Consider the following 25,215-nt stretch of genomic DNA (forward strand, 5'->3'; position numbering starts at 1 on the left):
TTAGCTGCCGTCTCCAGTGGAGCTGCTGTTTCCGCGGAGCTGCGGCGCGGCTCGCCGGTGCTAGCTAATGTTCCCCGGTGTAACGCAGCCAATTCGCGTTAGAAAAAAGCCGTTTAACGACAGATTTTCCCATTGCCGAAAGCCGTTTCAGTTCAGTCCTCCTCCGTGTCAGTGTGACAAAATGGGGTCTTTGGTGTTGAGCTCCGCCATTTTGTGACAGAGCGCGCTCCGCTCAAAGGGGAGCGTGTAATGGTTGAATGTAGTAAAGCCGTCAGTTAGAGAGATACACGCCTGGCAGCGAGGAGGAGGAGATACCAGGGATCAGCGGCAATTTACACTTACACCAACAGACAGCACTCACTGCTCACCACTGAACACACACTGTTCAAGAACAAACACCACAGCGCGGAGCCCAAAACTCCCCACTACTCAGGTGTTTCTACCTGTACCTGTATGTTTAAAATACATGCACTCATGTTTTTGTAGGGCTGCCCAGATGAACTGTAGCCCAAAATATTAAATTAATTACATAAAAGTAAGACGAGCAGAGGCGAGTTGATGAGGTCTTTATTTTAAACCCAGTTGAGTCAGACTCTTAATGACAAACAGGTTAGGGTTAAATAACAATACATATTGTTGTAAATTATTCAAAACTGTTTAATCTCTATAATTTATTTTTTTGTTTTCATGCAATTGTTTTTACAAGTTTGTAAAAATGAATAACAATAACAGCAACAATTATTATTATTTCCATTCTCATTTAGCAAACTAATCAACTTTTATTTAGTTATATATTTTATTTATTATTTATTTTGTCCCTGTCAGTGAAAATATTTTTTTTCCCCACAGAGATGTATGTAAACTATAAGACCTGTTTTGGTCAGGCAGCAGCGCTGTAACCTGCCGGGGGCTGATGTATTTTTACTCGTCTGGTGAATTTGGTGTCTCCCCCCTCCCCCACAGACGCTCTCCGCTCTGTTCAGTTTTAACGGATCTCGGAAGTTTCAGATGAGCCCTTAAAAAAAGAAATAAAAAAAGGAAAAAACTGAAAACACTGTCTGTCTATTGTTCCGCCGAGGCGCCTCGGCCGGTGCACTACCTGTGCGGGCGGCGCGGGGGCGCTGCAGAGCGGCCAGGGCCCGCGGCCTCGCTCGGGTCTTTTTGTTTGAGAACTGGATCCCGCTTCACAGTGTGTGTGTGAGAGAGTGTGTATGCCGCCGCGTCTGTAGCACACTGTCAAAACCACTCCAAAACCAACACGTCCAGCAGCCAGCACGGTCTTCATTTTTACATCTCGCGCCATGGCAACGCTGGTGTGCCGTTGAATCCGAGCGCTATTCCGATGTTTTGGCCGAAGTTAGAGCGGGCTCGGATCAGGTCTGTTTTCTGTGCGGCTCCTCTCAACAGTCCTCATTAGCTGAGAGCTGGCGCTCTGCTCTCCCTTCGCCGTTTCTTTAACTTTTTAAACACTCAGCCTCGCGAATGACTGAGCGCCGCCGGAGCATGGGATCCCCGGCGTCGTAGGAAGCGAAGCAGTCCGGGTTTTGACCGCTTTTGAGGATCCGAAACGATGGCAAATTCGACGGGAAAAAGCCTGCCCGAGCAGCGGAGGAAAGGACTAGCTTTCCTGGACGAGCTGCGGCAATTTCACCAAAGCAGAGGGTGAGAGGAGGGGGGATGCCTTTTATTCGTCCAAATGTTAAACTTCAAGCTGCTTAAAGTCGTCCGGAGCGGCCGGAGCGTCCAGTCCGTCCTCGGTTAACCGTGTGCTTCTTTCTCTTTCTCCAGGTCGCCGTTTAAGAAGGTCCCGCTGGTGGGTGGAAAGGAGCTGGACCTGGGCGCTCTCTACTCGAGAGTCGTCTCTTTAGGTGGATTCGCTAAGGTTAGTGCGACCAAAAGTGCTCATAAATGCCTCTCTCCGGAGCTCTCGGCGGGGCTTCTTGCCGGCTCCTGTGGCCGCCGGCTCGGCCTGGAGGTTCTGGCGTATTTAACCGATTTCCAGCCCGAGTTTGGGGCTATAAAATGGCCTTGTGTGGTGAAGCCTGTGTGTGAGCGAGAGCGAGGGAGAGGGGGAGAGAGAGAGCGGGTATGAATTGAAAGTCCGGGATGTTAGCGGCTCCGCTGCTCCGCCGGGGAGTGCGAGTGCAGTTTGAGCGACTCCAAACCAGCGGCGGAGGCTAAACATCGATTACCGGCGGGCAGCACCGCGGGCTCGGCTTTCGGCCGCGCTTTTCCACCGCGCTCGCTTGGAGGAAGCTAGTAACTCGCCATAGCCTGTGTTTGGCTTCGTGGCTCAGCTAAACCGTAGGCCTCACAGACAGGCCTGTTTTATTCAGCACTGTAAATACAACATCACACGAGCCCAAATGCCCTCCGCCGCCGCGGCTCTCCACCGCGGGGACGGGTTCGGGCTGGGGGAGCCTCGCTGTCGCGGCTCGGGATTTTTTGTTGTTTAAAAAGTGCGGTTAGCCGGACTGCTAACGGTGGTTAGCAGGCTGCCTGATTCAAACTGCTGTAGCTGGTGACCGGGCGGCAGGCAGGCGAGCACGGTCGGCTCATCAGCTCGCATGTGCTTGTCAAATCGAAGAAATGCCGACTTTATCACGAGCTTTTATATCCTGTGGATGTCCACAGACTCATGGACGCGTGTTTGTTTTGTTTATCTCCCTCTTTTGTAGGTCTCTGACAAAAACCAGTGGTCTGAACTTGGCGAAGAGTTTAATTTCCCGAGGAGTTGCTCCAACGCTGCTTTTGTTTTAAAACAGTACTACCTTCGGTAAGTCAGCGTGTTTCCCTCCTCAGCCATGTGTACACACACTCACTCACTCACACACACTCCAGCCGCTCAGCGGGCCACCGGCGCTCTCAGCTTCACACCTCGGATAAAACTCACTCATTACAACTTTTATCTTTTCGGCTCCAGGAAAGTTTTTGTGTTGTGTTCACGAGGCTCAGCTCAGGCCTTTGTCTCACTCTCTCCGTGTGCTCTTTGGTCTCCTACAGCCGGTGGGAGTTTTAGGAGCCTGAAACTTTAGCATATGGTCTGTTGTGGCTTTGTTTACAGTATAAGAGCAACACCAACAGTCCAATTCTCACACATCAGAACATCTCCCTGATGTTTTTGGTCATTTCAAACATCCAGGTTTTTAAGTACACAAGCACTGCAGTGTTTAATAAAAAAAGTATGTTTTTTACTGCTGAGAAATTAGACTACAAAAGTCCTTAAGTGAGTAAAAAAAATTAAAACTACTGTTTCCTCCTTTTTTCTTATTTAAAGTGTCTGTATGCAGTAATGTGGGTGCTGTGTCTTACATGTGGCCAATTAATTGTAATTCATTTCTCCATCTTTTTAGTATATGTTGTAATGTGAGTAGTAGGTGAGGCATTTTTCCCCCTGACCTTTTAAATAGATATAGTAATGCAAGTGTTATTACTGTGATGTGCTTTTAGTGGTTCAGAGGGGAGATGTTATACTTGCACCGTTTCAAAAACAAAAGGTGAAAAAGTATTTAGCTCTGTTATTTTTGTACCTATACCGGTATTCTGCATTTTTGCACGTGCAGAATAAAGGACTGAAACTGCTTCACAACATAGGAGTGTAGTACACTGACCAGCTCAAAGGCTGGCACCCGCCAAAAATAAGGCTGTTTCTGTGTCTTCCATCGTGCGGCTCTCAGCGCTCTCCAGTTTGAGTAGGTTACGAGTGAGAGGGACTTGGCAGTGGAGAGCTGAAAGTGTGCTGGCAGCGCAGGAGTTGTGCTACACCTGCCATGCAGCGGGGTTACAGTATAATTACCCTTCAGCACAGAACACGTTCTGTTCCTCTGTCTGCATTTGTTTTTCAAATGTTTCAGAAAAGCTCTGTTGAGATCTGGGAGAGGATTTCAATGCATTAAGGCAAGTAAAGTGAGGGATGCATAGGAATTTTACTGTCTATAAGAGCTGCATCCTACAGCAGCAAGAACCATTCCATCTTATCCTCATCTTATCTCGACAGTTTATGTGAAGATAGCACCAGAGCCAGGGACTGCGAAAGCTCTATAAGAGAGTGTTTTTGTTTAATCATGTCAGGAGCTTGGACCAGAATCAATTACAGCATCCCGTCACACAGTTTGAGCGCAGGCTTTTGGAAATGATCCTCCTCATCAGAATATTTTGGCTCCATTAGATTGTGATGTGTGAGGTGTTTTTGTGGAACTCCTAGATTGTTTTAAGATAGGCACGGCAAGGTACCGCTCATTCTGTGAGGGTGTGCGCTTTTGCAGAGTTGTAGCTGGAACTCTGAGACTTCTAAACACAGGCTTACAGCTGTTAAGAGTCGGTGGTCAGAGAGGCTCAGAGGAAATCAAATGTCTGTGTCTGTGCCCTGTCATTTTTGATGTACAAAAGAGAGGAGACCTGTGGACAAACTCCAAGCCGTTACAAGACTGCAATAGCGATGATGAAACAAGAGCACATAGTTGGTGCAAAAAGTGCAATAATACTTCAACAGAGGCTCAAAATGTTTGAGTTGTGCTTTGACATTCACAGAGCATTGGCTGAACAGTGTGTTAACAAGCACAACTGCTACAGTTATCTCTGCTGCCGTTTCTGTGCTGGGCTTGTAGTGGAAAAAGTGGGTTAATTGCCTTTAATGCGGGATGCATGTGGGCTTGGCCTTTCTGCAGAATTTATTTTACAGGTGGTCATGGAACCTGTAAATTGTGGGGTAGTTCATAGATTCATCTGTTAAAAGACCCTCTTCCATATATGAGGTAAAAGGACTGATATTTTCAAGTGTTTTTTGTTAGTGCAGTTTTTTTGGATTAAAGGAAGCTTCCTTTATCAGAATTGTGCATATTCTATAGTTGTCTAGTTGTTTGAAAACAGAAATATTTGGTCTCTTTCTGTTACATGCTTAAGTTTACGTGGAAGTTGTCAGGTAGACCACAAACCTTGGTAAACAAAACCTCTATAACCTCAAGCAAATGATTGACATTACAAAAAAAATGTTTTTTTTATGACTTAAAGATATTTTGGTGCTGAAACTGTCTTAAGTATGACTATTTATCTCTGAGTGTGTGATATGCTGTGCTGTGGGCAGTCTGTCCACTTGCACTTCTCTTTTTCTACAGTGTCTCTCTCTAGCCTAAGTCTTTACGGTTGCACTCTGCAAGGAGCTTTATGTTCTTGGCAGATAACAGAGACAAAATTGTACTCAAAATATTAATTGGTTCGCTTGTAGTGATTTGTATGCAGAATGTGCTCATTATATGCATTGTGAAGGCTTTAAACAATTAGTCTAAATGGTAACTGGATATCCATTCTCATGAAATTGTGCCATGGTGCAGCCTTCACCTTTTAAAACGCTCACACTGATTGATGCAGTGTAATGTGTGCTAGGAGTAGAACTTACTGATACAATCATCATTTGGCCTCTATTTTATCTTTCTGGTCATCTTTTAAGGATATGTTGCCACTGTCACTGCACTTTTCTGTCCCCTCAGCAGATTTAGAGTTCTGGGTTTAGCTCCGGGATTGTTATGTTTGTGCAGAACTTTTGTAAGATATGGTTTGGATTTAGATACAGGTAATAATAATCTTCATTCTGTTCATCAGTTAGAGAAAGTTACTTTTGTGTTTGTCTTTGGGCATGGAATTATACGATTTTGTGGAATGCTGCTTTTTTAAAGCTCTTGCTAATTATGAGAGACGCAGTCCCTTGGGACATCCCTCGTCATTGTTGATCATGTATATGGACATTTCCATGTCTTTTGGCAGAGCAGTTTGTAAACTGATTGTGTGACCTTAGGTAGGGTAGATTTGGGAATGCCCACACATGTACAAAATGTGAGGGAATATCTAGTGAGTGAGGTTGATCATTGTTGGCCAACATGCTCATAGTAAGACAATGTGAATTATCTGAGTTTGAGTGAGGCTTCGTAGTAGGTGCCAGATGGATGAGACATTCCTTTTCCAGAGTTGTACAGGCATTTAGCGTTTACTGGGAATACATGATAAAAGGCAATGCCACTCACAGTAAAAAGCGCAGTGCTTGGTAATGATCGTGTCTGGCGGCATCTGGCTAAAATTGTCTTTGTGAAAAGATGATTAACTTGCAGAAATCACTTCCACATGCAATGCAGTGACTCTAGAAACATACCACAGGTTAGTGCTGTGTTCAAATGGAAGCACTTGTTCCTGTCCTATGACCATTAGCATGTCAGTGTGTTAAAATGTATGTTCTTGCTCCAGCACTGTGGCTTCCAACACAGTACTTTGGGCATCCCCTGCCTCCCAACAAATTTGATGCATCTAATCTGGTCTGGGTTTCCTAAAAGCATCTTAACAGAAGGTTTCTAAAATGGGCGAGCGAGCATTACCATTTCTAGCACATGATCTTAGCTCTAAGATGCTTTTGAAAATTAGGGCTCAGCTCATTAACTGCAGTGGGAGCTGTTGCAGCAGGGAAGACACTAAAATGTACTTGGCTGGGATACTCCAGGGCAAGTGTTGTGAAACTTTTGGCCCGTTTATGTATGTAATATTTTATGTTGTAAACGTGGAATAGTGTTTTGTGTGGATGGGAGACCTTAACGCAGACAAAAAGTAAACTCACTGAAAACTGAGCTTTTCATAAATACTTCCATGGTGGAGATTTTTGTAAACTCTTGTCTCGTGAACCGGGAAATTGAGCTTTATTAAACATTTGACGTCACATAACATTCATGTTTCAGGCTGTATATCACTATACCACTATATATAATCATAGATTTAAGGGAATGTTCTATTGCAAATATATACATATACTGCTGAGTCCACATTTTTGTGAATTGCGTAGGAAGTAGTGTTAAATTTTGAGGTTGAACTTCAGTGTTCTCTCTATCATCCCAGGTATGGCTACCATGCTCATGCACGTATTTTTGCCTCTGTGTGGATGAAGATATCTAAAACAAAAAAGCAGGGAGGGACTTTCTATTTAAAAGATCTTGATATGTGTGGACATGGTCTATACATTCTGATGTTCTGTTCCTTTAAGGTTAAGTGCATTTATACCTTTTAAAGGACCGTGAAATCCTTTTCAGGGTACACCTCTTGTAGTGCTTTGCTTAAGGAACAAACAGTGGCAGCTTGGTAGATGCCTGTATTGAACCCAATATCTGTGATCAGTAACCCAGTGCTCTAACCACTGAGCCACCACTGACCCAGATTTTACTGAGTCACAAAAAAAGATAAAAGGAAGAAATCAGTTTTCAATATCAATTTTCTGACACTATAGTTTACATTCATTCCCTGGTTGTTCATTTAACTTTTGGAAAGAATACAACTAAATGTCTGATCTCTCACCAATTCATTTGATAAATGTGTTTGTCTTTTAAAAGGACATGGCTGCTGATTTCAATACAATTGGGATCTTTCCAGCTGGGCTCTTAGAAGGAGAGTTTTTAGTGTCATTGGGTCGTTTTTGACCACATGTTCAGTAAAAGCAAACTCTGTAAGACTCCAGAAGGGGGCAGCAAGTGTGTGCTATTTACTTCCTTAGTAGTATGTGCATGTAAGTTCATTTGTTAAGGGGATGTGCCTGGTAATGGCATTCTGCTGTTCAAAAGGGGGAACTGCTTTGGACAGCAGTTAACCCACATCAGTCAGGCGTAGCCTCTTTGCTGCTGCAGGCGTTGTGGTAAAACTTGTTTTCCAGTACTGATGACTGGGTGATTCGGATGGCTTTATTTACTCGTCTAGTTGGCCCTTCGTTTTTTAATCAAATCTTTCTCTAAGGTATGTTGCTCAGCAAAGCAGGCTTTGAATGTTGCAGAAGATTGGACCCAGACAATTTGCATACATTGCCTTCAGACCACTGGACGCATGGTGTGCTTACATGTTGGGCTTGCAGCTACAGGAGCAGGCAACATTTACATGGCTGTGCTGCTGATGAAAGAGAGCTGTTGGTCTTGGGGTTGTATTCGAGGACAGTGGCGTGTGTGTGTGACCTGATGATGAGTGTGTGATCAGTCACATCTCTGTGTGATGTGTAAAACGCACAGCTGCAGCCGTCTAGGTTCCGCCCTCCCGGGTTAGACGGCATGGGTATGTGATGTGAAGCTGGGAGAGTATTTATAGTGAGACCTTAGTGTTGAGTGTGTGAGGAGCAGTATTTATAGTTTGTGCGCTTGTGTGTATGTTTGTGTCTGTGTGTGCGTGCGCGCGTGCCCGGGATTACCTCAGCTGCACAGATGAGGAGCACCTCAGTCAGGAGACTGACTTCTGGATACAAACACGCACACATCCCCATACAGGCCCAGTGTCATTGGTAGGCATTCTATGTATTTGTTGGTGTGTATGTTGTTCCTCTAACAGGCACTGAGAAGATGATCTCGTTTCGATATTTAATATGTGCATGATTTGCATTAGCACTTCACTGACGGGCATTTAGAGGCTGCAGATCTGCAGCTAAAGGAAGAGCTTTGCCACTCCTGCTCTTCTAGCCACAAACCTTAGATTTATAGAAACAGAGTAACTATTGCTGCAAGGCATTTCAGCTACCTGTGTTGTGCTGTGAGGAAGGCTTCATTGATGCTCAGGTTTTAGTGCTAACTACAGTTCTTAGTCACCTCAGGTTGATATTTTATTGGAGTTGTGACCTGAACTTGAACTCTGCTGATGATGTAATCGACGCTAGTCCTACAGTTACTCCTCAGGAATTCCTTGAGCTCGCCGTTGCTCCCTCTGTGTTCTCGCTCTAGACTTCTCCAACTGCACGCTGTGCAAAAGTTAAATGAGGTGGCTTTGCCGCTGGTGCTTTGAGTCCAATCACTCCAGCATGAATTCACCAAAGCAGGATAAGCTCAAAGTTTAAATTGAAACATTTAAAGTTGAAACATTTCTGACTTCACTTACTGAACAGATTTAACCTTCAGCTTAATGTTACTTGGTTAAGTGTTTGAAATACCCTGTTGGTTGGACTGATTATTATTATTATTATTTTAATGTGTGGGATATATGAACAAACAAAATGCGCTAGCACGTTTACTTAGCTTTACTCTACAGTTATTTGTTTTTCAGTGGCCAAATTGGTGTTAAAAAAAATGAAATAAAATCAGCATTAACTGGCGTGAGACTGTAACGACACAGCTCTGTAGGAAGTGGTCTTAAAGAAAAGCATAAACACCTGTGCCTGAACGAAAAGTGTGGGCTTTGTGATCTTTAGTGTTCTTTCTCCACTGCTTTCTTGCTCTTTTAATCAAGGTCTATGCATGAACTTTGTGGTGCTTGTGTTCCGAGCTTCACTTTCAAAATCAATAGGACACAGTCTCAGGTAGCACGTGTGAATTTAAAGCCTGAACAGATATAGAGTTTTTTTGTTTTAAATAGAAAATGATGACTGTTATAGGAACACTTACAGTGTTGTGAACAAAATCTGAAGTAAGAAAAATTATTTTCTTTTTTTTTTTATATACAATCTACTAATGAGCAGAGAGCTATAGTGGGTTGTTCATTGGTGCTGTTTTTAAACAGTGCCACTGCATTACATATCATAATCAATAGAATACTTCTTGTTCTACATAATGCATGTTATGCTTTGCATATCAAAATGCCTAGCTTTTGATGCATTGTCACACCACTAGCACTGATAGTGTTAATAGGGCTCTGTTTATTTCCAAAAATAGTGTCAAGGAATTGATGTGCATGAAATGACTGCTAACGTCAATCATTTTTTCAGATTCTGCAGACAGTAGCTGTGCGTTTATTTTAAATCGGGTGAAAGCAAGAGGTGCCCAGAGACCTCTAAGTGGGCATGTGTGTGCTCCTTTAATGTTGGAAACATAGTATTGCTAAGAATTTGTACTGTTTGTAATCTATGTAATTGAGGCCACTCTAAAGGTCAGTCCCATTTCAACCCTGGGCCCTACCACTTAGTCCTACCCCTATGTTTTGTGTGTGCACGCCTAGGTATAGGGTGACCAAATTCTTGATAGGCTGAGGGGGTAGGGAGAAGTTTTAGAGTTACATGTCCCTTCAAACAGAGATATTTCAGAGGCTCACTCAAAACAGAGGACTGAGAATCACTGGCAAGATGGTAGCACAAGCGATCAAAAAAGCCCACAATTTGAGTATTTTCCTTGTTAAACGTTATAATAACCAATATATTGCCATAGTGTAATGTGTAGTTTCAATGTTGTATGGCCATTTTCTTATTTAAAAAAAAAACATAAAATAGTTAGTAGTTTACCTCAACTTTCTCATTCCACCTTAAATGGTGCAACAGATGTCAGAGGCTGCAGCATTTAATTTGCAATGGAAAAATGAAAGAAAAAGTTCAGGAATGATAATGTAATTGACATTAATTAATTAATTGTTTCATTACCTGCCCCCTTTCTGAAGCATCTAGGTTGCTAAACTTAAACGCTCCACTGATATTTATATCTGAATTGGGTGCTTAAAGAATTGGGACTCCCTTGGTTACACCAAAAACCAAGGAGTAGGGGTACAAAATGTTTATTCTACACTTTTTATGTGGTTGAATATTGAAGTATTTTGGTATGTAAAAAAGCAGACTGTAGGACTAATGGATTGGTATACCACCCACCCACCAATAGCTGTTACCATTGTTTTGTTAAAGATATGAGTAAAGCTAGGAACACCAAACTCTAACATCATCTGTAACACATTTATTTTGTCACAGGAAAAAATAGGAGTGTAATAATGCATTTAAATATTAAGGTATTTGAATTTAAATGCACACAGTGGTGTTGTGGTGATTTTAATGGGCTGGCTAGGCTATCTGTTAGTTACGCATTACCTCTAATGTTTTGTAGTAAGTAGAGTATATAGCATGCAGTCATTTCCATCCTGATTTTTTGCTTCTGTGTAAATATGGAACTGTGAAATCAGTTTCGTAAACCGAAACTACCGAAGTTGTGGGCAGAGTATTGTTACGTTCCTTGGAACCAGTACGAATGTTGCCTAAAGTCCAGGGCATACAGATTCCTGACTTCATTCATGTATTTGAGACGGACCTTCTGCTTGCGACTTCAAAAAGAAAGGGGTGAAAAATGTGTTTGCTAACGGAAAAGTACTGTGCAGAGGGGGATGCACTGTTTTGAATGCTCTTTTTAAAGAATATCTCACTAAACAGTCTAGCAGGGCTGGCAGGTGCTGCTGAGAAGTGCACTCAAAATTAACCACACGTTTACACCATCTGCTGATCATGTGAAAGTGCTCAATGCAAATGTGAGCCGTGCCTACCATTCAGAGCCCGAAGGAAGTCTGCTTATTTCCCGCTCGGATATCAATACATTATAAAACATGAATATCACACGCTATCTCACTCCGGCTTAAGGGTATTAGAATGTTGTGAATGCTCAGCATAAGGCTGCTGAAGGCTTGTTACCAGTGACAGACTGCTGGCAGAGTGTGTGTGTGTGGGTTCCCTCTCTGTAGTCCTACTACAGTTGTTCATCTGATAACACAAACGGACACACTGACATAAGTCAGGCCGATTTCAGCTGCAAACACCAGTGAAGCGTGATCTACAGTGCTCAGTTATTTCAGTCAGCAGTAGAACCATTTCCACATGTTTGTGTTTTGGCTTTACATTATTTAGTGCGAATAAAATGTTATCCTTGTTGCCCGCCTTTTCAGTAGACTGTTATTGATGTGGCAGATTTTGTGCTCAGGAGTGCATGTGCTTATTCTCTCCTCCTTTTCCTCTCCTCTTTTTAGCTATTTAGAGAAGTACGAGAAGGTCTATCACTTTGGAGAAGATGACGAGGAGGTGCAGCCTGGGAACCCCAAACCATCGCTTCCAATCGGTGCAATACCCTGCTCGTACAACTACCAGCAACACAGTGTGTCAGGTAATATACTATTCATATAAGCGATAGTAACGGGTGAAGTTTGCTTCTCGCTTGACTGATAGTTCTTTTGAACTTGGTTTGTTTTTCTGACAGTGCTGCTCTTGACTGTTGTGAGTTGAGCTACACTGCTGTGATTTATTAATTGCAAAAGTTTTAATTAGTGTGTAGGACAAGTCAGAAATGACTAAAATGGTGTTTTTATATATGTCAGTCAAATCATTAGTACATCAGTGTACTAATTATACATGCATTTACCAGCCTGTTTGTGTCTGACTGAATGTTGCCTATAGAATAGGACACTATCTATTGCTTTTAGAAGGTCAAATAGGGTCTGTTATCTGAAACCTCTGTTAGCAGTTGTTTTTATAATTTGAGGCTACCCTCATGGATGGACACATGCTGTTGTTCAGAAAAGGTAAATAATTTGCAGGGCAGAGTTTTTGTCATACAGTAGCTAATGAACCTTAATGGCATGCTTAAAAAATCTCAAGAATGAAGAATGAAGTTCAGTATGTGTGTGCCATTCATTACCAGTTACAGGGGAGTGAGTCTGGTCACATGACCTGCATAATAGACCAGCTGTTTGAATTCTGTTAATGCACTCATGCTGAGAGTTTATTATTGGAAATAAAGTTATTTCTTCAGTTGAGAAGATTTGGGCTCTTAGACCAATTGGCCTCAGTCTTGATGCGAATTGTTTGGGTAGGTATGAATACAGTACTTATACTTGTAGACCCAACAATATCACCTAGACTCTTGATAGGAGGTTCCTGGTTCTGTTCCAAACAAACTCTGGAGCGGTTAATTTGTGGTTTGAAACTGATCTGACCCAAATATCGGGTGTAATCCACAGGTTTGAGGTCAGTGGCTCCTGTAGTCAGATGTGCATTTAGCCTTGTTTATTGCCCACAATTTCTACAACTACGAGCAAATGCTATTTCTGCTGTTGCTCTACGTTTACCCCGGGAGAAATATTAATCTCCTTTTAGGCAAGTGAGTTTACTAGTAGGCAACATTAGCCGGTTGTTGGCCTACCTAGGAACACGCAAGCCTCTTCCATCTCTTTGAATAGACAAAGACCAAACTACTGAAGATCAATTGACCAATTAAGAACATATTTTTAATTGAAAAAAGAAAAAAAAAACAGTTTGTGGCGTTTGGTTGAATATTGCACTACAAAAATTAGTTTTTTTTTTTTTCGGTTTGTTATGGCTACCGTGTTTTTACAGAGGAATCCCCAGTAGCATGCCTCTATTCTCTGCATAATCAGCAAGCTGATTGGCACTTGTTGATCTGGTCTCTGCATTAATAACGTCGTTGAAAATTTGCACTAGCCAGGAACCCAAGATCGTATTGTATTTACTTTTTAAAATCTGCACCACACAGCTCTGACCAATGAGCAAAAAGAATGTTCGTGTGGTGCACTTAGGTTTTACCCTGTTAGTGCTTTTCCACCGTTGTGGAATCGGTTCATGAACCTGATTTTTGTTTCCACCAACAAAAGTAGGTTCTGCAACGTTTGCTCGCAGCGGGGAATGAATACTAGGTTCTTCAGCGTGACCTCTGACCGCATCTTATTACCACCGCAGTATTCTGCCCTCTGTTCATGACGTATGATGTAACATTTTGAGGTTACCCTAAAACTGCTGGAAACCAGGGCTGGTTTGCTGAAAAACACCACGGTTCTTATAAGCCTGAATGGAACTGAGGAAAAACACTCACACAAACAGTTAACAACACTGTAACTGATTTGGATCAGAGTAAATGAACTATAGGTGTAAATACACACTAAATAAATCAAAGGTCAGCTGGTTGTGCACTGCGTCGGCTGCTTGTTTTACTCACCAGTGTATGAGTGAGAACATCAAATAGGTTCCACTTTTACTCAGACAGTTGCTTTAGTGTTTAGGAGAGCTAATATATATTAAGTTACAGTGTACTTGCATTGTATAGACTCATACCACTAAACATCCTTTAAGTGATCGTCTCTGCAGAGATTGGAGACTGATCTCTATAGCAGGTTTGTCTTGTCAATACTAGACAGGTCTGCTGTTTGTGCTGTGTGGGAGGCAGAGATCTAGTCTTTTGAAGGTGTTCCAGATCGGAACAAGGAATATGCCTTTACCCTTTTTTTCTCAAATTATTCTCTTTCTTCTCATTGTGAGAGAGGGAATGTGTGAAAATAGGTGTCGTCAGTATTTTGCTTAAACCCACTGGGTGACACTGTCTATACTAAAGGTTTTCCAATTGTTTGCTACCAGGAATCAAAAACAGTTCCATATCCAGTGCTGCTGTTGTATTTGTATTTTAATTCTTTTTTTTTCTTATTTAAATGTTTTGGTTTTTTTTTTTTTTTTTCCATTAGGGAAAAATAGTAGAACATGGTAGTCAAAATTTTGTTGACCGTAATCTTAAAGTATTGGCCAGGGAGTGATGCTAACTATATGGGCCACCAAAGCAACAATCACCCCCAATATTTGAACCAGAACTGTACTAGGGTTGTATGTTCTTACTGTATATGTATATGCAAGCTATTGTCTTTAGCCCTATTCAGACAGAATTAGTTTCTCAGGGTCTCCTGGGGTAATTTTCTTTTTTACAGGGGGACCTCTGTGATTTTTGTTCCCATCCAGAACAACCATGCATGTGGTTCTCAGACATCCTCTGAGAAAATAACAGGCTGAATTACCTACTGTTTTTCGCTGAACTCTGGTCCTTTGGTAATTTTAAATCACGTCCAGATACGCATTTTATAAAATAGCTATTTGTCCACTGCCACGCACCGTAATTACACTTTGGGCACCATGTAAACACAACAGCGAGTGAAAATGGAGGAGCTACTGAACTCTTGTCATGTGACAGAGAAAGCCAAAAAACTCACTGGTCTTCCTGTTTTTTTTAAATTGCAGTCTGGACGCAAGAGTTTTATCACTGAGTAGAAGTGGGAAATATTTTTCACAGACGTCCCCCTGAAAAACTTATCCCGTCTAGATAGGGCTTTAGGACGGTGTATTGTACCAGAAGTAATTGTGATTATTGTTATTCTTGTTATTGGCATTCATGCAATTATACTAATATAGTCATAAATTAGGGTATAACAATGGAATTACACTGTTTCAAGGGCAATCAATTTTGTCATGAAGTAAATGAAATGAGGCAATATTAAGATCAGCAAAATTATTGATCATAACATATTTTGTTTCCCGAAGTTAATAAACAGTTAATTTTACAAGCCTGGTTGATATTTACAATGTTTTGCTGCCGACAGGTTTGAGAGATGTTGCTCTATCATAAAGTAACATTCTATTTGTAAACTAACAACTAAATTAAACTTGTTTTATTGTGATTAAATTAGGATATGATCACGTCACCCAGCTTTGCTTAAATGGCTTCTACATGTTTCTTTTGCGTCCTTTAATTTTTTTGAATTACAAAATTGCAGTATTTTTACTTTGTGACTTACAAACTACTGTTGAATCATGTTTTTCGTTACAAAGAAAAATACAAAACAGAAGCCCACAGCATGTAGAGACAGACCCTTACTTTTCTATTCGAGAGATTTTACTTGTGCATGATACAGTATAGTTATACACGAACAACTACCAGTAAAATGCGTTAATGACAAAATATACAAATATTATAAAATGTACATGTAGAATATTTTAATTAAAAAGCTAATGTAAAGTTGTCTAACATGAAAGATAAGGTACAGAAGACTAAAAAATGAGTAACACTAGATATGGACAACATTGTCATACAAACAGAATATACACTGAAATCTACAGGGGTTGGACAATGAAACTGAAACACCTGTCATTTTAGTGTGGGAGGTTTCATGGCCAAATTGGAGCAGCCTGGTGGCCAATCTTCATTAATTGCACATTATTGCACCAGTAAGAGCAGAGTGTGAAGGTTCAATTAGCAGGGTAAGAGCACAGTTCTGCTCAAAATATTGCAATGCACATAACATTATGGGTGACATACCAGAGTTCAAAAAAGGACAAATTGTTGGTGCACGTCTTGCTGCCGCATCTGTGACAAAGACAGCAAGTCTTCGTGATGTATCAAGAGCCACGGTAACCAGGGTAACGTCAGCATACCACAAAGAAGGACCAACCACATCCAACAAAAAAACATAAAACAACGTCTGCCCAAATCACGGCAGAATTCAATGTGCACCTCAACTCTCCTCTTTCCACCTGAACTGTCCGTCGGGACAATAAATGGTTGTGGTCTAAACCAGGTGTTTTCAGTTTCATTGTCCAACCCCTGTAGCGGCTATATCTGTACAACTGAGCAGTAGGTAGTTAAATAATTTTGATTAATAATGTTCTGTATAATACTGTTCTGTGTAATAAGTCAAAGCTTTTTTTTTAATTCTGTAAATGCAGGTTTTAAATTGCTCTAGATCTAGATTAAATGATGTTCATTTTTCCTTTTCTTTTCTTCAGACTATCTCCGCCAAAGCTATGGACTGTCGACTGATTTCGTCCCTCCATGCGACTACAACAAACTGGTGCTGTCCCTGCTGTCAGGGCTTCCTAATGAGGTGGACTTCGCCATCAATGTGTGTACGCTGCTGTCCAATGAGAGCAAGCACACCATGCAGCTGGAGAAAGAGCCCAAACTCATCACGTTGCTGCTGGCGCACGCAGGGGTTTTTGATGACTGTATGTACATGCTTTATTTTTATGCAGTTTTGATAGCACTAGTAGAACAGAAACAAATGTCTTATACTGTCTAAATTCAGCTGTAATGAATATAAACTTGAGTTCAGTTTTACACTTAACTTCTCTGTTGATGTGGCTTTGCAGCATTAGGTAGCTTCTCTGCTGTATTTGGCATGGACTGGAGGGAGAAAACTTCCAGAGATTTTGCAAAGGTAAAAAGGAATTCATTAGATAAATTTTATTAGAAGTTTTACCTGGTTTGTTTGTCATAAGTGTCTTTGTCCTGTGTTTACAGTTTTGGAAAGATGTAGTGGAAGACAATGAAGTAAAAGATCTCATCTCAGACAAGAGCTGCACACCACAAGGTGGGTGGACCCTGGCAGTCATTACACTTTCAGTCTCTTTGTTGTGGCGATCGCTTGAGTCTCAGTATAGTTTCATTCTTCTCTTCAGATACGTCAGAGTACAGTGATGTGCGGGCGTTGCTTTTCCGCCCTCCGCGTAACATGGGGATCAGTGATGTGGAGGGCCAGCGTGTGCTCCAGGTGGCCATCATCCTAAGGAACCTGTCCTTTGAGGAGGCCAACGTCAAACTGCTGGCAGCTAATCGCACCTGTCTGCGCTTCCTCCTCCTCTGTGCGCACTGCACATTCGTCTCGCTACGGCAACTGGGCCTTGATACGCTGGGAAACGTAGCAGGAGAGGTGAGCGTGAGGGCTGTTCTTATGTGTAAGATAGTCAGTGCCATCAGCAGTGCTGTCACTGTGGTCTGTCAAGCTGATTTGGATCTTCTTTGCTGCATTTGAGTATCTTTGCATCTAGTGCTTTAAATGGGTGTCTCAGATTCTCAGAAGACTTTTGAGGAATGTACTGTTTGAGGACTCTTTACTTTGATGCATCTTTCCTGAGCTCAGGTGCCAATCCAAGTTGTTTTCTTTTTCCCAAAAAACAGCTTCAGCTAGATCCAGTGGATTTTCGAACAACTCACCTAATGTTCCACACAATTACAACGTGTCTAATGTCAAGGGACCGCTTTTTGAAAATGAGAGGTAAGATATTATAGTAGTAGTTTTTTATTTTTTTTGTGGTCTGTTACATTTATTTGTCCTCCCGCCTTTTTTCGTGTTTTATTATCAGTCATAAAAAAGATGCTAGATTTAAAGTTTTAATAAGCAATAGAAATGCTCCCAAATGGCTTTCAATAATATCTTTTCAAATGAAAGCAAGTTTCACCCATAAGGTTGCTATTTTGGAGATTTGAAGGTTTTTCATTTTGAATTTTATACACACTGTCTTTGAGTTAAAATTTGGTTCTAATATCATCGTCTCTTGTCTTGTAGCGATGGAGATCCTGGGCAACTTAAGCAAGGCAGAAGATAATGGAGTACTAATCTGCGAGTATGTGGACCAGGACTCCTATCGGGAGGTGATCGCCCTGCTAACCTTGCCAGACATCATGCTTGTGATCGCTTCCCTGGAAGTGCTTTACCAGCTCACCGAGCTTGGCGAAATCACCTGCTCCAAAATCGCTTCTGTGGAGAGGAGCATAGGTAGGCACTCTTAACAGTCCAGACTTACTTGCACAGCAACATACAGTGGCTTGCAAAAGTATTTATACCTCTTAAACTGTTACATATTTTGTCACCTTACAACCTCACACTTAAGTGTATTTTATTGGGATTTTAAGTGAAAGACCAACTAAAAGTAGTAATTTAGTTTCAGAATAAACACACTTGTTCTATGAAGACCTTAGTGTTTTTTTTAGAGAACACTGGTAAACAAACAGCATCATAAAGACTGGAACTCACTGGACAGGTCAGAGATAAAGTTGTGGAGACGTTTAATGCAGGGTTAGGTAATAAAAACAAAATAAAAATATATTCCAATCCCAAGGAGCACTAATTGGGAGAGCTAATTGGGCTGAGCAGTGTGGCTCTGATCGCGGTTAGATGCAGATAGTTGACATCATAATGTAAAGGAACACATTTCAGCTATTAATGAAAAAATATGGTGTAGGGTTAATTGTCTCTTTAAGAGAAAAATGATTGTGTAATCATATATGTATGTGTATGTATGTATATTTTTTTTCTGAAACTATCAAGCTCATCCATTGTGTTTTGTGTATGTGTAGATCTGCTGGTTCGGTTAGTGTCTGTGGACTTGCACACATTTGGGCCTGATGCTCTGACTGCCATTAAGCTGATTGAGCATCAGAGTGCAAGTAGCCAGGCTGCAGAGGTACGACCACAGCTCGTAGAGCAGGTACCTCCTCCCATGCAAGGCACACCTGTTCCAGGTAAGACCCTCTCTACACATGTACTAAGCATGTAAAATGAAATGAAATAGGAAAAATACGTGTTTTAACCATCAACGTTAAAGCATCAACGCATGTGATTTATTTGAAGTCGGTAATGCGTTATTTAATTTTTTAAACTCAATTAATGCGGATTTTCGCTTGTGATGAAAACATAATCTGGTCTCTCTTTGACCCAGCTATCAAATATACTTCTATTTAATTAAGCTAAACTGCTAGTAAGGCTCAGTTTTTTTCTGATATATTAGTCAGATAATATACTGCTGTGAATAAATGCGGTCTGCTTCTACATGCTGTTTACACGCACAATAACGTGCAGCGTTCAGTGAAAACACTGTTTGAAAAGCACAGCAACAAATTTTCAGGGTTCTGTGATAAAGCAGCTTCACACTGCAAAGATATATACGCGCTGAAACAGAGTCTTCTCACTATATTTACTTTCTTGATCCCAAGCCAGACAGCTCTGACCAATCACAGAAGTCGATGCGCATGCATGGTTTATTGGTGCTCATTTAGGTTTATGCCTGTGTGAAACCAAACAGAGGGAGAAAACACTTTAAGTAAACAAACTATCAATAATTGCATTTTACATTACTTACATTCATTTTTTATTTACATTTAATATCCATTGTAAAAACTTGCACCTTAAGAAGAACAAATGCGGTTCATCTCAGAATATTGTTGCGATTAATCGGTTTCATTTTTCCTTTTTTTTTTTTTTTTTAAATAAGTATTCTTCATATTAGTATTTCATATTCATATAGTTTATATTGTGGTTTATTAAACCATGCAAGGTGCATCTTGGTTTTTCTTCTGCAGAGTCAGACTGTGTATGGAGCCAGTTCAGTCTGTGGCCTGATCAGTGTTTCAAGACACGTGCATCTTACTCCCTGATCAGACAGGAAATAATTAGCAGCAGTAATAACTGGGTTGTGTTTACATATTACAGCTCGGCACTGCCCTCTAATGTTCAGAAAGAATGATGGCAGTTGTTGACTTATATTATGATTTGAATAAGAATGCAGAATGAAGTATGCCAACTGTGGTACACTAGAAGGCTGTTAATGTAGCTCTAAATTTATATCTTAACATGCTGTTTTGTTTTATAGTGACAAGAGTACCTGTTCAGTCTACCCCTCCTCCAGGGATTGTGGAGGTAGATGGAGAAAAGTTTACAACTCAGTGGTAAGCCTCTTTTTGTGTGTGTTTTTAGTCTGCCTTATTTTGGTTACAATGCATAAGCAAATTATGTTGTCTGTGCATCTTCCTATTATAGGGTATTGTAGGCCAATGCCTTTGATTTATAGAGCAGGGTAACTTTTTTGTTTTTTATTGTTGTATAATTGTAAAAACATCTTGATGTAAAAAAAAAAAATTCTGGAATGTGTCAAAAATCAAAACACTTACAGAAGCTTGTTCATGCATTTATTACTTTTAAATTATATAATTTCAATGCTGTTTTATCTGCTCTCCCAAAAAGCTATATTGCAAATCTTCAGTGAGTCCAGAACACTGCTAACAGGGTTCTGTCTCGTAGAAGAAAGTGATCATATTACACCTGCCCTCCGTTTATTGCACTGGTCGCACCTGCTAGATTTAGAATAGATTTTAAGGCATCAGTAATGTTTTTTAAAAGTCTTAATTGCCTTGCTCCACTATATTTTAGTGATATGATTGTTGGGTATGTTCTGGACAGGGCTTGTTAAGTTGCATGAATTAATGTATGAAAAGTGCTATATTAATATAGATAAAATAGATTAAAGTAAAACTAATTTTCTTCTTCCTTTATTATTATTATTATTATTATTATTATTATTATTATTATTACTTGAAACACCTACCATCTAGTAAACTTGCTGCACATAATGAAGAAATGCTGAATTTACTAAAAAAGCTAATTTGAAAAATTGTGCAGGATTTACTTTGATACTACTTAATGAAATTTCCCTTGGGCCACTACTGGTTGGGTTTTGGTTGTGTGCTAAGTCTTTAATCTCTCTCCAGGCTGAGTGCTCATTATGAGGTGCATGCAGAAGGCTCCGTCTCTCGTTCTGAAATGTACTCTGACTACTTGGCAACCTGCAGCAAGATGGCACGTGGTGGTGTTTTAACCTCCAATGGTTTTTACAAATGCTTGAGGTGTGTACTTTTTTTATTTTTTTTATTAGTTTTATTATTGGCATACTTTAATCAATAAACAAGCTTGTCTAAAAATACCATACACCACTTTACATAAAATAAAACCTTTTTTTCTTTTTTATATGAAAATAGGACAATATTCCCTAATCATACGGTAAAGCGTGTTGAGGACTCTAGGGTGAATGGCCAGGCTCAGATCCATGTAGCTGGTATAAGAAAGAGGGCAATTCCTCTTCCTGTTCAACTGTATTACCAGCAACACCAGCAGCAACAGCAGCAACAGGCTAGTCCTACACCAGGGCCCAAGACAGAGGCTCCAACAGAGCCTTCACAACATGCCCACTCAGGTAAACCACTGATAAACACTATCCTCTGTGTCCACTATTTGGCTGCCAGTGCAGTAGTTTTTTTTTTTTTTTTGTGCTCACCTAATGTCTCTCTTTTTCTGCTGTTTGTCAGGCTTGCCCTCTAGCGTGGGTGGGCAGTTTGTCCGGGCACCAGCACCAAGCCTTACTGCCGGTCAGGCAGCACCACCGGTGGCCTTCAACATGCACGGAGCACCACATATTCCTCATCATGCTCCCAACGCTCCTGTGCCAGCTCATGCTGGTCCACGGCTCCCACTGAACCCACCGGTACAAGCTCCGACACCTCCATGCCCAGAAGCTCCCCCACCCTCATGTCCAGCTGCTCCATCTCCACGGCCCAATGATATCCTGAAGACAGCCATGATGCAGAGCTCCATCCCCACAGCCCCAGCTGCACCTAACCATAGCACTGTCCCTACAGCCTCCACACCTCAGCAGGCCCTGCTACACCATGCTCCGGTCACATTAATCCAGCAGGGGATGCCACAGGGACACATATTTACAGGCAGAGTACAGGGACCTTGTTCTCCCTTGGGCCAGCAACGCCTTCCTGCCCCACAGGGCCAGCTGAGTGCCACGACACAGGAAGCTGTTATGCTAGCCTCTCCTCAGTACGCGAGTGCTCCTGGCACGCCGTTGGTGGCAGGAGGACAGGTGTTCACCGTAACAGGTGTACAAAATACTCAAGGGCCTCGTGTGACCTTCCAGAACATTGCTCCCAAACCTGCCCCACAGGCACAGCAACCTCAGCAGCACCAACAACCGCACCAACAGACGCAGCAGCAACAGCAACAAAGCTTAGTCATTGTTAGCCCTAACCCACCACCCAGCCCTGCTTTCGCCCCAGCCATTCACCAGATTGTGCTTGCTAATCCCTCAGGCATGCAAAATGCCCAGACCATCCAGCTGTCAGGGCAGCCCACTTCCTCTCCTCAACCTGCTTCTTCACCTGGACAGTCTGCGTCCTGTCCTGGTCCACAGGTGCTGGCTCCTCCTTCAACTCCTGTCCAGGGACAGGGCCCACCTCCCACTGTTGGTCAGATGCTATCTGTTAAACGGCAACAGCAGCAGTTTCAGATTAATACTTCTCCTCCTCCCCCACCACCTCCTCCACTGCCTCCTCCTACAGTCCCCCCACAGCCTGCATCTACAGAGTCCAGTCTGATCAAACAGTTATTGCTTCCAAAGCGTGGCCCTACCACGCCTGGAGGGAAGCTTATTCTCCCAGCCCCCCAGGTCCCTTCACCTGCCAGCACCAGGGCGCCTAGTCCACAGGTAATGTACCAGGTAACGAACAGTGGCCAGGGAGCGCCCCAGGCACCACAACTTAGTGTGCAACTGCTGCAAGGCTCCTTGTCAGGTGCAGGTGCCGTACAGACTGTGCCCATCTCGATCCTGCCTGGGCAAATCCTCTCCACCTCCAACTCTGCCACGATCTTACAGGCCACACCCAGCAACCAGGTCACCTTCACAGTAGTGCCAAACTCTAGCTTCCCCAACGCTGCTGCTAACAACCAGGGAGCACCATCGTCTCTGGTCTCTCCGACTGGTCTGACCATCAACACATCACCCCCTGCACATGGTCTGCAGCTGACCCCACCCCTGCCACCTTCAGTAGCTACCTGCACATCGCCTGTTCCACCTTTTATAGGTGACAAAATTATCTGCCAAAAGGAGGAGGAGGCAAAGGACGCCACAGGTCTCCACATCCACGAACGAAAGATTGAGGTGATGGAGAACTCCATGGTAACGGAGGGCTCCACCAAAGCCAGCAATGGACAACCTATGGAAGTGGATGAACCTGGGGTCAAGCTGGTAAATGGAAAGAACTCGAGTCTACCTCCGTACCACTCAGGGAACAACCAACAAGAAGCCCTGCAGGGCACACAGGCGCTCAACGGCCCTACGGTACAGGGCAGTGACAGTACGGTAAAGCAGACATCAGGAGGCTCACCCTCTGAACCAAGGAAGCTCTTGGTAAATGGTGTCTGTGACTTTGAACGAGATGCTACAACTGGTGCCCATCCAAGCAAAAACATTCCAAATCATAAAGCTTCCAAATATATGGGCAATGGGGAGGTGCTGCTGCCTCAGAAAGTACATGACTCTCTTTCACCTCAGCAGGGCACTGCCAAAGCAGAGCAGCCAGAACGCCTGGCCAACGGGCCCAAAAGCTCAAGTCATGGTGCTGAGATTTCCAATGGCCCCTCAGCCCAGAACTCAGACTTGCCGGCCCTGAAACAGCAGCACCCACCTCACAACCACTCCTCGCCGCCCCCTGTATCTTCACCCAGTACGCAGAACCCCCCTGGAACAGAGCCCCCCACCAACGGCACATCTGAGGGCAGAGCCCTGAAGAGGCCTGCAGAGGACTGCGACCGGGGTGCAGCAGCCTCTGGGATTCCCAGCAAGATGGGCGTGCGGATAGTGACCATCAGTGATCCCAACAACGCTGGCAACAGTTCTACGATGGTGGCAGTCCCGGCAGGTGCAGACCCAAGCACAGTAGCAAAAGTAGCAATAGAAAATGCAGCGCAGCAGAGGCCCAGTGTTCCCAACACCCTTCCTGAAACAACCACTCCGGTAAGATTTCTGTCCTTTTTCAGAATAGAATCAGAAATAGAAACCTTAATCTGATTTTATCTCATGAAAACTTACTCATGTCTTGTCTGACAGGATTTGTGTAAGTAGTGCAACATTGCTGTTGAGTGTTTTACTCGATCACTAATTCTTACAACATGACAAGATGTCAGTAGTAGTATACCTGATGTGTGTGTGTGTGTGTGTGTGTGTGTGTGAGAGATATTCAGTAAAGAAGATGCTGGTGACTAGAAACAATAAATGACAATAAATGATTAAACCTTTAGACGTATATGGCCAGTGTTTATAATGCTGCTTGCACAGAAGTGTAAGGCATGTGCAATTCTACATGCAAGAGGTCTCTGCGTGGAGTTGTAGTGGTTCTACTATAACTTTGTCCTTTTATTGTTCATCCCATGCAATTTGAATATTCTCACACAGTTCCCGGAGATTCTGCAGTAAGGTTAGGGTGTTGATAGCACATCCAACAGTGTCACACACATTTTCAATCTGTTGCACCCCACTCATTTTTAATGTGGGATTTTAATCAGGGATAGGACTAGCAATGGGTCTGGCCAAGGCACAGCGTCTGCGTCTTCAAGGCAAGTGCATGAGAGAGAGCAACATAATGAGGATAGGCATTGTCCTGTTTACTAAAGATAGGGCCACTGGAGCTCTGAGTGCTCGGAGTTCTCACAGTTGAAAGAAACCGTCAATTTAAAGTGTAGTATACCTGTACCCTCGTGTACACAAACACTCATGCCATTTTTTTTTATATAACTGTTAACTGTAACATTGTGATGCTGTCTGTCCTCCTGGTATAATAAGATAAATAAAATGTGTCCTATTTGTTCGACGACTATCATTTTGGTAGGCTGTTTAAGCAACGTTACTTGTTTATTGAGATTTGCTAGATTGTTTCAAGAGTTCCTCTCTTCTCTCAGCAGCCGCCTGTATCAACACAGTCCCCACCCCCAGCAGTTCCATCTACACAGGCAGCCAATCAGAGTCCAGCTCCTTCTGCTGAGGGCCCTCAAGCAGCAGCGCTCCCTCCAGAACACACTCGCAAACCTGGGCAGAATTTCAAATGCCTATGGCAGGCCTGTAAACGGTAAGTTCCACTTCTAGCAACCCATACTTAGTGCTTAATTGCTGTTGCGTCAATTGTTCTTGTGTTAAACAGTCCATTTAAAATTCAGTGTGATTTAGTAATGTATTTATTCTCTATATGTCAGTATACAGCACCATTTTGCAAAAATCTAAAAATAAAAATATTGCAGATGTTCTTGAAACAAAGGCTACATTCA

At 42.4% G+C, this 25,215-nt stretch overlaps 1 protein-coding gene across 4 annotated transcripts in view; it reads left to right on the forward strand.

Annotated features, from left to right (window-relative positions):
- Positions 1–560: 560 nt before the first annotated feature.
- Positions 561–25,215, forward strand: part of arid2 (AT rich interactive domain 2 (ARID, RFX-like)) — a 31,386-nt gene continuing 6,731 nt past the window's right edge. The window contains exons 1-16 of one of the 4 annotated variants that reach the window (XM_015602656.3): positions 561–1,662; positions 1,789–1,882; positions 2,679–2,776; positions 11,704–11,837; positions 16,289–16,507; positions 16,652–16,719; positions 16,803–16,872; positions 16,943–17,211; positions 17,460–17,556; positions 17,848–18,057; positions 18,639–18,803; positions 19,931–20,006; positions 20,826–20,960; positions 21,093–21,307; positions 21,420–23,911; positions 24,856–25,019. In XM_015602656.3, the coding sequence (XP_015458142.3) occupies positions 1,571–1,662; positions 1,789–1,882; positions 2,679–2,776; positions 11,704–11,837; positions 16,289–16,507; positions 16,652–16,719; positions 16,803–16,872; positions 16,943–17,211; positions 17,460–17,556; positions 17,848–18,057; positions 18,639–18,803; positions 19,931–20,006; positions 20,826–20,960; positions 21,093–21,307; positions 21,420–23,911; positions 24,856–25,019 (4,598 nt within the window). In that variant the 5' untranslated portion in view covers positions 561–1,570. Of the gene's footprint in view, positions 1,663–1,788; positions 1,883–2,678; positions 2,777–11,703; positions 11,838–16,288; positions 16,508–16,651; positions 16,720–16,802; positions 16,873–16,942; positions 17,212–17,459; positions 17,557–17,847; positions 18,058–18,638; positions 18,804–19,930; positions 20,007–20,825; positions 20,961–21,092; positions 21,308–21,419; positions 23,912–24,852; positions 25,020–25,215 lie in introns of all 4 variants that reach the window. The other 3 variants (XM_007237948.4, XM_007237950.4, XM_007237949.4) reach the window with 3 other exon arrangements.

Source organism: Astyanax mexicanus, chromosome 2, assembly GCF_023375975.1.
Source record: "Astyanax mexicanus isolate ESR-SI-001 chromosome 2, AstMex3_surface, whole genome shotgun sequence".
Classification (NCBI taxonomy): domain Eukaryota; kingdom Metazoa; phylum Chordata; class Actinopteri; order Characiformes; family Acestrorhamphidae; genus Astyanax; species Astyanax mexicanus.